The 13,358-nt window shown below is 36.5% G+C and overlaps 1 protein-coding gene across 2 annotated transcripts in view; it reads left to right on the top strand.

The window, feature by feature from the left end:
* Positions 1-13,358, top strand: part of slc6a8 (solute carrier family 6 member 8) — a 37,548-nt gene that overhangs the window by 11,083 nt on the left and 13,107 nt on the right. For both annotated transcript variants that reach the window (XM_052563261.1, XM_052563260.1), the window contains exons 2-7: positions 2,006-2,137; positions 2,680-2,944; positions 3,436-3,568; positions 7,793-7,927; positions 8,254-8,357; positions 9,267-9,391. In XM_052563261.1, the coding sequence (XP_052419221.1) occupies positions 2,006-2,137; positions 2,680-2,944; positions 3,436-3,568; positions 7,793-7,927; positions 8,254-8,357; positions 9,267-9,391 (894 nt within the window). The remainder of the gene's footprint in view (positions 1-2,005; positions 2,138-2,679; positions 2,945-3,435; positions 3,569-7,792; positions 7,928-8,253; positions 8,358-9,266; positions 9,392-13,358) is intronic.

Genomic DNA, 13,358 nt, shown 5'->3' with positions numbered 1-13,358 from the left:
ACCGGAAGTAGTATTTTTGGAACAGAAATACTCCTTCAACCGCACAACTTAATTTTTGAAACTTTGTCCATGTTTAGCATGGGAATCCAACTCTTTAACAGTGTAAAAAACTCAGTATGCATGAAATAGCATTTCACCCCCCCTTTAAGCAGCACAACATCGATCATTTTTTACATCGATAATGATTAGAAATGTTTTTTGAGCAGCAAATCAGCATATCAGAATTATTTCTGAAAGATCATGTGACTCGGAGTAATGATGCTGAACATTCAGCTCTGCACCACCAAGAGTAAATTACATTTTAAAATAAATGAAAACAAGAAACAAATATTTAAAATTGTAGTAATATTAAACAATATAATTGTTTTTACTGTAGTTAAAACAATGAAATGCAGCCGTGGTGAGCATAAGAGACTCTTCCAAAACCCAGATAGAAATTGTTATTCTAATTCATCTGACATAATAGTAGCATGCTGCAGTTGAGTAAACATGCTATAAATGACATCCTCCAAGTGAAAAAGCTACATCAAAATGCTCAAGTGTTAGTATTACATTTCGGGAAGATGTGAATCGCAACATCTTGGAAGATAAACCACTGTGTGACTCAGCTGTGCCTACTTCCTCTTTGAATTCTATCAGTAGACGCCATTAGCAATGAAGCACCGGCTCTTATCTACTGGGAAAGAAAGAGATGAAAAGATTCCTCACTTTTCTGAAAGTCTATAATGAGCACCCGCTGATACAGAGTCAAGTTCTCCACGCTAACGACGTCAGCCACTGCAGTACTTGCGAGACCGGGTGTGTGTGTGTGTGTGTGTGTGTGTGTGAGTCACGCTTGTTCTCGCATTGACCCGCATTCACATTTTCATGCATCATCCACTCGCAGGCCATTGCTGTGGCATTCTTTTTGTTTGCAAATCAGCCCGACACAAGCCCACATAAACATATTTTCCTTCTTCACAAGGAATAGCCTCACGGTTTAGTGGCTGTCTTTTATGGACAGTTGGTCAGTGCAGCACACTGTGTTCAGTGCTTCCTTCTGTAGGCAGTTCATCAAAAGGCTTTCTTCTGAGTCACGAGTCCAACAAAAGCTGTTGTTTTCTGAATGGACACCGGGCAGAACTCCCAAATAAGCCACTTCATTCATATCAATGTTTTTAAATTAGCAGCAGGGGTTGTATTTTTTTCAGATTGCAATCGTTTTAAATCTTCTGTAGCGGCTAGCCTGCAGAGCTAGCATTACGTAAGCATGTCACTTTGTATAGCGGCATGCCGGATTTCCACTCTGCCTTTTTTTCCATTGTATCGCTCTTTTTCCGCTGTCTGTCATGCGCTGCCCTCCTCCCCACCCCATCCAACAGGTGACATCATCAAGACTTTCATTGAACACGCCAGCATGGTTTTCAGTGGATAATCTGCATCACACCGGCGACCAACCCCCTCTCTTATCCGCTACTGTGGCTGTCAATCTCAGATCACTCGAGCGAAGCTTTAATGCTGCCGATGCGTCGTTGTGTTGCCGCACATGATGAACGCATGATGCATGCTAATGCGGCCAGTTGCAGTCAAATCCTGAGTGACGTGCCAACATGGAAAGGTGTCGTGCACAAATAGCAGAAAATTCCCCCATTTAAAAGGAACTGTCAAGATGTGTAAAATGCAACATTCAGTGTCTTTTGGGGTTAATTGGCATTGTATGCATCATGAGACCAACGTTTATGTTTCTAGTTACTATTTTATTGGTACTTCATGAGACCTTGTGACTAGAATGAATGGAAAATGCAATTCTTTTCAAATTATATCAAGTGTTTGACCTTCAAAATCGAGCCTGTGGACTTTAAAATGCGTTTCTGATCGGTTCGTCAGTGCATCTCATTCCAAAAATTAATCCTAATCTGTCATCAAAATGCATTTTGCCCAGAAATGCAGCATGCCTAACGTGGGTTGTGTTTGTGGTTCCATGTTTTTAATATGTCCTCTCTTTCTCTATTGCTGTATTTCACAGGAGTGTTCCTCATTCCCTATGTGTTGTTCATATTTCTGGGAGGCATTCCGATATTCTTCCTGGAGATTGCACTGGGTCAGTTTATGAAGGCTGGGAGCATCAATGTGTGGAACATTGCACCTCTTTTTAAAGGTTTGCTCTCTATATTTATGCATTTACTTTTTAAGCTGTGATGCTATTTTAGGTTGTCCTTTACAACATTGCAATTTTTAAAATACGATTTTTTTTTAGGTATTATATTATATTATATTATATTATATTATATTAAAATAATGTAACTTTTTTACAAATTTTGTATATGTTTTGTATATATTTTTTATTTTTATTTTTTAATGAAATGGTTTGTATCAGAATTAAGCCACAAAATGTGTTTGTCTTAAACTATTACTTATCACAAATTAAATATTAAATTATATTAATATAAAATTATATCACTAATAAATTAATAAAGCTAGCTATAGATAGATGAATACTTTATTAGGACGTGTACAGCTTCAAGTGAATGTCCTTCAGTATATCCTTGCTTCTTTCTGTAGTTCAAAGACAACATGAAATCAAATTTGACTCTGTTTGATGCCCTTAATTAATGCATGATTCATCAGCACATGTTATATAAGAGATACTCTACACCAGAAGGGCTTTCTTTTCAGTTGTGTTTTACTGCTTTGTTTTAGGACTTGGCTTTGCCTCCATGGTGATTGTGTTCTTCTGTAACACATACTACATCATGGTACTTGCCTGGGGTTTCTACTACTTGATAAAGTCCTTCAATTCCACACTGCCCTGGTCCACCTGCGACAACCCGTGGAACTCTGAAAACTGCATCGAGATCTTCCGCCACGACGACTGCCAGAATGGCACCATTGGCAACTCAACATTTGGAAACCTGACGTGCGAAGAGCTTGCTAATGGGCGTTCCCCTATCATTGAATTCTGGGAGTGAGTGATCGGTTTTTACGCAGTTCATTTCATACACGAACAAACAATATTTGAAATGCCTTTCACCACCCACATTTACGTAATAAAAGTGGGTGTTATATAAAAACTCTTCACAAGATGAATGTGTTTAAGAAAACAACGATTGTTGTTAACAGCTTGTTAAAAGTTAACTGTTATTAATCTTACATCAATACACACCTGTTTTGCTGTCCGTTAGAAACATTTGGCATTTCATTTGCACGTGCTGTTGCCTGTACAAGCTTGAATCTGTGTGATGTTTTTGAATCTGCAGTTAGCATTTCATATTTTTGGTGATTGATTTGAAATTGTCTACAGACCGTTCAGATCGGCTCATGGTTTGTTTTAATGCCCTGAGTGACAGTAGACTATGCAGATCTGGAAAGTCATTGCATTCAAGCTACGTACAAGTTTATAGATTAAAACAAAAACTATACAGTGCTTTCATTCATGAATGTCATGCTCCATCTCAGGAACAAGGTTCTGAACATCTCTGAGGGACTGGATGAACCGGGCGTCATTAACTGGGAACTCATGCTGTGTCTTATGGCCGTGTGGGTGATGGTTTACTTCTGTGTGTGGAAGGGTGTGAAGTCAACAGGAAAGGTGAGGACCCACTTTCTTTCTTTCTTTAGTGCTTCTCATTACATGTGTGAACGCTGTGTAGTCACGCTGTGTAGTCACATGGACACCAGAGTCAAGCTACTCTTACAAAAGCTTCTTACAAAAAGTACTGTTTTAAAACGAGGTGATATTTTTTCATATACACTGCCTTTCAAACATTTGGGGTGAGTTATATTTGTTTTTGAAATAGATTTATAGTTTTATTTAGAAAGGATGCATTAAATCGATCTGTAAAGATGTTTATAATGTTACAGAAGAATTCAAATAAATGCTGTTCCTTTGAGCTGTTCTTTTGAACTGTTGAACTCTATTCATCTGAGTATCTTGAAAAAATTGTTTCGCGGGTTCTACAAAAATATGAACTGTTTTGAACATTGATAAGAATTGTTTCATGAGCTGCAAATCAGCATTTTAGAATTATTTCTAAAGTATCATGTGACACTCAAGACTGGAGTAATGATGCTGAAAATTCAGCACTTAAATACAAATAAATTTTAAAATATATTCATATAGAAAGCAATTATTTTGAATTGTACTTTTTTTTTTACAATATTGCTATTTTTACTGTATTTTTTAACTAATAAATGCAGCCTTGGTGCGCATAAGAAGTTTCAAATTCATAAAATAAGATAAAAATCTTATCAACCCCAAACTTTTGAACAGGAGTGTATAACTGTAAGATTGTGTAATATACAGTATAAGCCTTATTTTTCAGGCCCAGATGCAATGAGCAATTATGGTTATAGCATAAACTTTGTAGTTTTAATACAAATAGCCAGTTGAATCCAGGTTTTTTTATCTCATTTGAAACTTTAATGAGAATTTAACAGTCAGTCTGCAGGTCATTTCACATGTACTTATGTAATCTTGCAATTATGCTGCACATAAATTCATTAAATCGACTCCGTCTTATTGCATTTCCCTTGTGCTCTCAAGTGCAATGTGACTTTCTTGTGTAACCTTGATTGGCATAGCTCCACCCACTGCTGCTTTGTCACAGTCATGCAGGAGTGAGGCAGAAAGGTAGCCATGGCAACATTATTTGCAAAGGGGGTGTGGCGGGAAATATTACAAGGTGCCCTGTCAGGAAGGCACTGTGAGACGGTTGGTCACGAGTGGGTGTCTGCAGTGGGACGTGATAAGGTGCTCGTACAAATGGCCAACAGCCACATTCTCTCTCAGGGAGGCGGGATCATATGAACCCTTAGTAATATAATAACTTCATTTTTTTTACTGTATAGAAGGTCATCCTTGTATTACGAACACATTTCTTCTGCACTAAAGTTACTCCTTTGAACTCAAAGCAGGGCTTAATGTTCCTAATAAACAGCTTAAGAAGGCAAACGGTGGAAAGTAGGTTATTTGAACTCATATTTAGTTCCCAGCTCGTGTTTTTCCTTCATAGTTTTTCATTGATGGAAAGGACACTGTGAGTAAGCGTTGAGTCAAGCTCATTCAGACGACTGACACACACACACACACACACACACACACACACACAATAAGCCAGTGTTACAGTGAGCTAATTGGCTATTTCAAAATCTGATTAATTATTACGGGGCAGAAATACTAAGCGGCAGATTACCCCAGATTCACAGGCCTGATGGGAATTAGAACAGAGTTTGTTTACTGACAGTATTTTTAGTTCAGGTCTATTTCTGCATCTTTATACTCACTTGAAAGTTGCATGGATGTAAGTCTGATCTGATCTACAGTAGAAATATTGGATTTAAACTGACATGCATCAGACAGCTAACGCAATGAAGTCTATTAATAAATCATTCCTCCAGTCTTCAGTTTCACCTGATCCTTCAGAAATCATTCTAATATGCCGATTTGCTGCTCAAGAAATATTTCTTTAATATCAATGTTAAAAACAGCTGTGATGCTTTATGTTTTTGTGGAAACCATGATACCTCTTTAAAAAAAAATTATATAAAAATCTTTTGTAGCATTATAAATGTCTTTAATGGCACTTTTGATCAATTTAATGCATCTTAGCTGAATAAAATAATTTATATAAATAAATATTCATAAAATATATAATAAATGATACAGATTTTTTATTTAAAATATTTTTTATTTTTTAAATAATATATAAAATGACATAGAATAGCATAATACTATAATATTCATATATTAGAATATTTATAAAAATAATTATAAAATGAAATTATTCTAATAATATAACAAGTATTTATATATGACCAGTGGATTTTCACCCATAGTTGACTAGTGAGTGTCTAGTGTGGTACAGAGATTATTAGGCCTTTTTTCGTTGATGTTTAGGGATTCATTATTGTTCAGGTGACATGGCTCTGGACTGTGGACAGACAAAGATTTCCCAGAATGACGTGGAGAATTCCGAAAGCTCTGAAACCGTGACCGTGTTTTTGTTATAATTGGGCAGCATTGTACTTTTTGAGTTGAGCTCATCTTCCCGAGGGAATTCGGGAGACAGGGTTTGCAGTAACAATTGAAGGTCTGTGGCAAAGCAACGTGTTTTTAATGTGATGGGCTTGATCTCGAATGGCTGTCCTACTTTTGTGTGTCTAGATGGAGCAATTACAGAAGGCTGCCAGGCTTGTAAGACCATACCTGGCTTGTGAGCCAAGTCCATAAACCAGCAAGGCTTGGAATGAGCAAGTCTCATGTAAATGCTCTCTGATAACAATCCATCTCGTATTATCTGAGTTCAAAGTTCAGAGCGTTTGGATCCAGCCGCTGAATCAATAAAACCTCTCTTTGCTGAAAAATCAGTGGTGATCTGATAACAGAAGGCAGTGAGACGTGCCGTATATGCGTCTCAACTTCATTCACTTGACACAATGCTCAGCATGTGACTAATACCATCCTTACTGTGAACCAAGAGAGATAAAATGTATTCCAGAGATGCAACGCAGCAGATTCTCTTCTGATAATATTGAGTTCAACTAGATTATGTTATCTGGATTATATGTAGCTTTCTACAATCAGTCTAGCAAATGCTCTTACATGCATATAAATGAATGCGAATATTATGTAGCTAACAAAGACATTTATTAATCATGGAAATTAACATTGTCAAATATTCTGAATAAAATATAACTGCTACTTTCTTATGCAAAACTCATGGTCACCAGGATGTTGCTTGGGTGTTTTACGAAGTCTGATCTTTTTGAGAAATAATATCACATCTCTGCTTAACAAACTTGATTTGAGATATCAGTCATGGCTGCTGCACATGCGCTGGAGGATGAGTTTAATGTTTATACTTCAAATACCAAGCGAGAGCAATATTAGCAGTAATAATAAACACCTTAAAGGAATCATTCAACCAAAAATGAAAATTTGCTGAACAGTTGCCTCAAGTCATCCAAGATGTAGATTTTGATGTAGAGTTTGTTTCTTCATGAGAACAGATTTGGAGAAATGTAGCATTACGTTACTTGCTCACCAATGGATCCTCTGCGGTGAATGGGTGCCGTCAGAACGAGAGTCCAAACAGCTGAGAAAAACATCACAATACTTCACAAGTAATCCACTTCTAAGCAAATATATTGGTACTATTTAATGTGAGAGGACAACAGGGGTGGGACTTTTGTAATGGAAAAAGTGTCATTATGGATTATAGACTGATATGGTAAATGGTAAATGGACTGCATTTATATAGCGCTTTCAACAGACCACATGGCCATCCAAAGCGCTTTACAATTTGCCTCACATTCACCCATCCACTCACTCATTCACACACCGACGGCGGTGTCTGCCATACAAGGCGCCATCCAGCTCGTCGGGAGCAGCTGGGGTTAGGTGTCTTGCTCAAGGACACCTCGACACTTGGTCAGGTGGAGCCGGGGATCGAACCACCAACCTTCCGGTTTGTAGACAACCTACATGAACCACTGAGCCACTGCCGCCCTAAATATCTTGGCCAGAACTAAGCAGTTTAAAGTTAAAACAACCTTAGTGATGGATATGATCCTTACAAAAAAAGGATTATTATGATGTTTTATCAGCTGTTTGGACTCTCATTCTGACGGCACCCATTCACTGCAGAGGATCTATTTATGAGGAAGGGATATAATGCTAAATTTCTCAAAATCTGAAGAACAAAAATCATCTACATCTTGGAAATTTTGGGGGTGTTTCTTTAAGCGGTGAATTGTAGAAATATGAAAACAGTTGACTTGACCGTCTGTCTTTTTACATTCTTGTCTTTGACAGATTGTGTATTTCACTGCCACGTTCCCGTATGTGGTCCTGATTATTCTCCTGGTGAGGGGCGTCACACTTCCTGGTGCTTATGATGGGATCCTGTACTATGTCAAACCTGATTGGTCTAAGCTAGGAGAGGCACAGGTGAGACCTCCAGTCCTCTCTTTCAGCTTTTAGAGCATCAATCCTTCCACCCACTTTGGATAAAATCATACACTTTCATCCAAATGAATAAATGTAAAAGTAATTCAATACGCTTCATTTTTTTCTCATTTACTTCTCTCTCTCTCTGCTTATAGGTCTGATACACAATACATTAAAACTGTTTCAGTTTAGTGTTTCTAAGAACATTCAAACTTTTATTAAACTCGACTTTTATGTCTCTCTCCAGAGTACCTGGAGCCACTTTGAGCTCAGAAATCATTTCAGAGGTAATGTCTGACAGTCATTACTCTTTCTGTCTCTCTCAGGTCTGGATCGATGCTGGTACTCAAATCTTTTTCTCCTACGCTATCGGGCTCGGAGCCCTCACGGCCCTCGGCAGCTATAACCGATTCAACAATGACTGCTATAAGTAAGCATTCATCACAGCCTTGAAGAGACGAGGACACATTTTGTTATGACGTCTTGTGTACTTTCTGAACCAGTGTTATGTCTAGTCTGTTCACACAATCCGAGAGTCCTGACCTTGTTTAATATGAAGCAAACAGCCTCTCACTTTAATAGAAGATCTCAAATGTCCTGGATACATTAGTAACCAGATGCACTGAATCAGCAGTTCTTTTCTTTGACTTCAATGTGCGAAGCACTTTGGTTGGTTATATATACACTGGCAATCAGGAGTGATTCAATTTAAAATTGTAAATAAAATATTTTTAGATTTTGTAAAACTTGAAATAAGCAAAAGGAGACATAACCAAATAGCCTACTGTGACATTTTGAAATGCGTGCACATTTATAAAATTCAGCTTCAGTTAATATCATTACTTAATTACTTACTTAATATAATTAATGTCTAAATCAATATTATTTATAATTATATCTATTTATTCATTTTATGAATTAAATATTTGAAAAAGTATTATTATAACAGTATTACATTTATTATTAATGATCATTTATTAATAATACATTTAAAATGATTCAATTATTGTAACCACAGTTATGATACATTTTAATATGTACAAATCAAATTCAAGGTTATATGATTTAAGAATGCAGTGCATTATAAAAAGATGTTGTTAAAAACATTATGTTCTCAAATGTATAACCTTGAGTAGATAAGTGATTGAATGTACTGTAGCAGTAGTTTTAATTATGCACAACAATATTTAACTGACAATAAGGAGGCATTGTGATATGTCTTTTAACTGAAATAAAATGATGACATTATAATGCATTATATCTAATGTGTTCCACAACCATCTGACTGGATTTAAATAAAGATGCCCCAACAGTTAATGTCTGTGTTTTCTCTTCTCAGGGACGCGTTTGTTCTGGCTTTTATTAATAGTGGCACCAGTTTCTTTTCTGGTTTCGTGGTCTTCTCCATCTTAGGCTTCATGGCGTCTGAACAAGGTGTGGACATCTCTAAAGTGGCTGAATCAGGTAAGAGTCTACAGTCATTTATTTCATTACAGATGACAGATAATGTACTATTTTGGATGGTAAGACAAACAACTAACTGTATATTTCTTAAGCATAATATGTGTCTGCCAGCCCTGAAAGAACATGCACCTTAATGCAGGTGTTTAATAATTCACTTTCACTTGTTTTTAGTACACATAAGTGAATGGATTTTTGACCTGGGGCTGGTTCTTGTAAATAATTTATGAAATCCATATTTAATGCAAGAATGCTCTGCTGAAAATGAATGAAACATGCATTGTGTGACTCATGAACATGTGATATGATGATCAGTGTTGTGGGTAACGCGTTACAAAGTAACGCGTTAGAGTACTCTAATTACTTTTTTCCTGAAATGTGTAACTTAACGCGTTAGTTTCGTGCGTAAGTAATCAGTAACTTCGTTATTTTTTTTAAAAAGTAATCCGTTATTTTAAGGAAAGGAAAATCCCGACTGCAGCCTGCTTTTTGTCAGACAGTAGTCCTAGGTTTACTGTGCCATCTGCGGATGTATCAGCTGAGCCGAAGCTCTGTGATCGTAAAGTCAATGGCTGTGATGCGTCTGTGCCCTGCGCCTGACCCTGTGTGTAGGGTTTTTTTTTTTTTCGAACTCCCGGCAAGATAGCAGAGAGGACAGCGTTTGGTTTATGGAAGTACGCACATTATTTTCAATTTGTCAACGAAAAAGAAATCGACTGTCGGACAAACGTTTCGAAAATCTGCTTCTGCTATGTTTTAATCACTACTTTGAAGAGTAAATATAAGAGGACTGTGTTACAGCGAATTTAGGCTCGTGACTGTGAGTGACACTTTAATAATAATTAGTTCGGCTATTAAGCGATTTGTCATTTGCTTGTGTGGCAGTGAAGGTTTTAATTCGGTTTGTTATCATTTTTGTTTGACAGGCAGCTGTTAATTTCTGTTAGATCGTTGGCTGGCTGGTTGTTCATCATTTCTAAATGGATTTAAATCTGCAAGCCTGTTTAAGGTTGTGTTTACAAGTAAGCATACTTGTACTTTGATAACTGCATTATTTAAAGTTAAAGAAAAATCAGGAGTTATCTTGTGGTGCTCATAATATACAGTAGCCTAGGCTACCCGGGCTGGATAGGTGCGAATTTTGATTAATAATATGTTCTGTGATAATAAATAAATAAAACGCCATGTGGAATAGCCGATTGCTGACTGTCTTTCCTGTTATTGTTATCCTGCAGTGTTAATTTAGTCGGATGACTGACGTTATTCATTGTCGGGAGTCACGACTTCTAGGTGCATTTAAAAGGGCCGGGGGCTGTGTCTGTCATGTGTGAGCCGCTGCAAACGGCTTTTAATTTTTGGTAACGCATGAGTACTCTAACGCGTTACTTTTATGAATAGGTAACGCTGTATCATAACTGATTACTTTTAATTGATGGTAACGTTGTAACTTAACTAACTACTTTCCAAAGTAACTATACCCAACACTGATGATGATGATGATGATGATGATATACAGTAAATTAATTTCAATGCAGTTTTATATGTGGCTTGTATTGTGTATTGCTGTAAATGTTTAATGTTGATTTGACAATATAATTGAAAGCAGAATATAAATGAAGATCATTTTATATACAATGCTATTTGCTGTTAGTCATATTATTGTGAAAGGGACCAGATAATTAGCCGTTTGTTTTATGTATTTGTGTGTTAGTGTGTGTCTGTGTGTGTGTGTGCATATTTGTGTGTGTGAGTGAGTTTCTAATGGTATAAGATAATGGTTCATGAATTAACATTTGTATGTCATTCATTATTTTTGTATTATGTGGGATTGTGTGTGTGTGTGTGTGTGTGTGTGTGCGTGCATGCGTGTGCGTGTGTGTGTGTGTGTGTGTGTGTGTGTGTGAGTGTGTGTGTGTGTGTGTGTGTGTGTGCATATTTGTTTGTGTGAGTGAGTTTCTAATGGTATAAGATAATGGTTCATGAATTAACAATTGTATGTCATTCATTATTTTTGTATTGTGTGTGTGTGTGTGTGTGTGTGTGTGTGTGTGCATATTTGTTTGTGTGAGTGAGTTTCTAATGGTATAAGATAATGGTTCATGAATTAACAATTGTATGTCATTCATTATTTTTGTATTGTGTGTGTGTGTGTGTGTGTGTGTGTGCGTGTGTGTGTGTGTGTGTGTGTGTGTGTGTGTGTGTGTGTGTGTATTTGACATCACAATTAGTACAGTTTTCTTCCCATTTGCTGTGTTATGAAACACTGAGGAATATATAATTCTCCAAATGTAATGCCTTGATTTTAAATACACACTTACATAGACATTGATTACAGTTGAATGTTTAGGTTAATAATAATTATCAAAGTGAAATTCTGATCATTCATGATAGAAATGAACAGAGATCACAGACTACACTAATAGCATGCGGCATGAAATTTAACGGCCAACATGTTCGTGTGTGCCGCTCACGCATGCAGACGTGTTCGTTCATAACACATAGGCCTACATGTTTCACATTTAAAGTGTGAACACCAGACGAAGGCTTTCTGCCACTCGAGCTATCACTAATAATCTGTACATGACATGACCGTCCTATAAGATTGACACTGAATTCATGTCTTTTTACAGAAATGTCTTACTAAAGGCTGTTCCATGAAGAAAAATGCATATGAGTGCATACTAGAAATGTAGGGAAAGAAAGCGAATCCCTATATTGTCTGTACTGATTTCATCAAGAACAGTGAACAACCATCAATCTAGATGGTTAGTAAAAAGTTTTATAAATGTTTGCTTTTTTAGCCAACTTCTTCATGCACTGTAAAGAAAGCTGTAAATATAATCAAAGATTACTAGAGTACATTATAAATTATTTCTGCGTTAAAATTACATGTTTAATTCAATGTGTTACTTAATTTCACACACTCGAACAAACATAATTTTACAATTTGGTGGTTAAAAGATATATTCAATCATATTCTGAACTAAAGACTTATATATATATTATATATTCTGACTCATCGAGCCATTATCTGTAGGATGTGCATTTAACAGAATTTTAGAAAAAAATGATCTAACTATATTATAATTCACCTTTTGTGTAAAATTTTAATTCAAACTAAAGTTAGCCCCACTAAGCTTATGACTTAGGCATGAAGAAACCTTGGATGGATAAATCTGGGTAGTTTTTATTTGAATTGGTACAGCTCTATTTAGTGCAAGTGGTATTTTCCTCTTACCCCTGCGTGGTGAATTAGTACTGTCATTTCAGACTCAGTTGAGCTCGCGGCGCAGACGCAGTGCACTGCTTTGTGAGGCTCAGGAAAGGACAGCGTGTTCTTGGCCTGAAGGAGAGACTGTGCAGCAAGACTAAATGAGTATGAACTGATAATATTTTTAAATAACCTGGCAAGATGCCACAGTCTTCAAACAAAGTGACCCTCATGTCCTTGAAAGAAATGAATTTTAATCAGATCGCTGCTCATTCATGTAGAGGTTAACATACCAGTGTACTGCATGCTTTAAAGGGGTCAGATCATGAGCAATCGCATGTCCTTGCTCTTATCAGTCGGCTTTCCATGATGCCACATTAAGCTTAATATTAAATTAAATTGCAATTAAGTAATACCTTATTCAAGTCTCTTTTTCATGTTCATATTATTGTTTTAGATTTAACATAATGCATATCAGTAGATTTATATTTGACAGATTTGGTCACTTGGGTGCCAAAATTTGTTGATAATCTGAAATCTGTACGTGGTACCCCTACTGTCACAGATGTAGCTAATAAAGCAGGGTTATTGTAGCTAACTAAAACTAAAACCATCTCAAATTAAATTAAATGTTATCTGAAAGCTAACATTTATCTTTTTAATGAATATATGTATATTATACTCTGTTACACGGAAGAGGCATTTTACTTTATTTGGGATGCTTGGATTTCATGCCTCATGATTTCATAAACCTGAAAA

This window comes from Carassius gibelio, chromosome B8 (genome assembly GCF_023724105.1).
Source record: "Carassius gibelio isolate Cgi1373 ecotype wild population from Czech Republic chromosome B8, carGib1.2-hapl.c, whole genome shotgun sequence".
Taxonomy (NCBI): Eukaryota; Metazoa; Chordata; class Actinopteri; order Cypriniformes; family Cyprinidae; genus Carassius; species Carassius gibelio.
The sequence above is the reverse complement of the archived record's forward strand: the minus strand, read 5'-3'. Positions and strand labels throughout refer to the sequence as shown.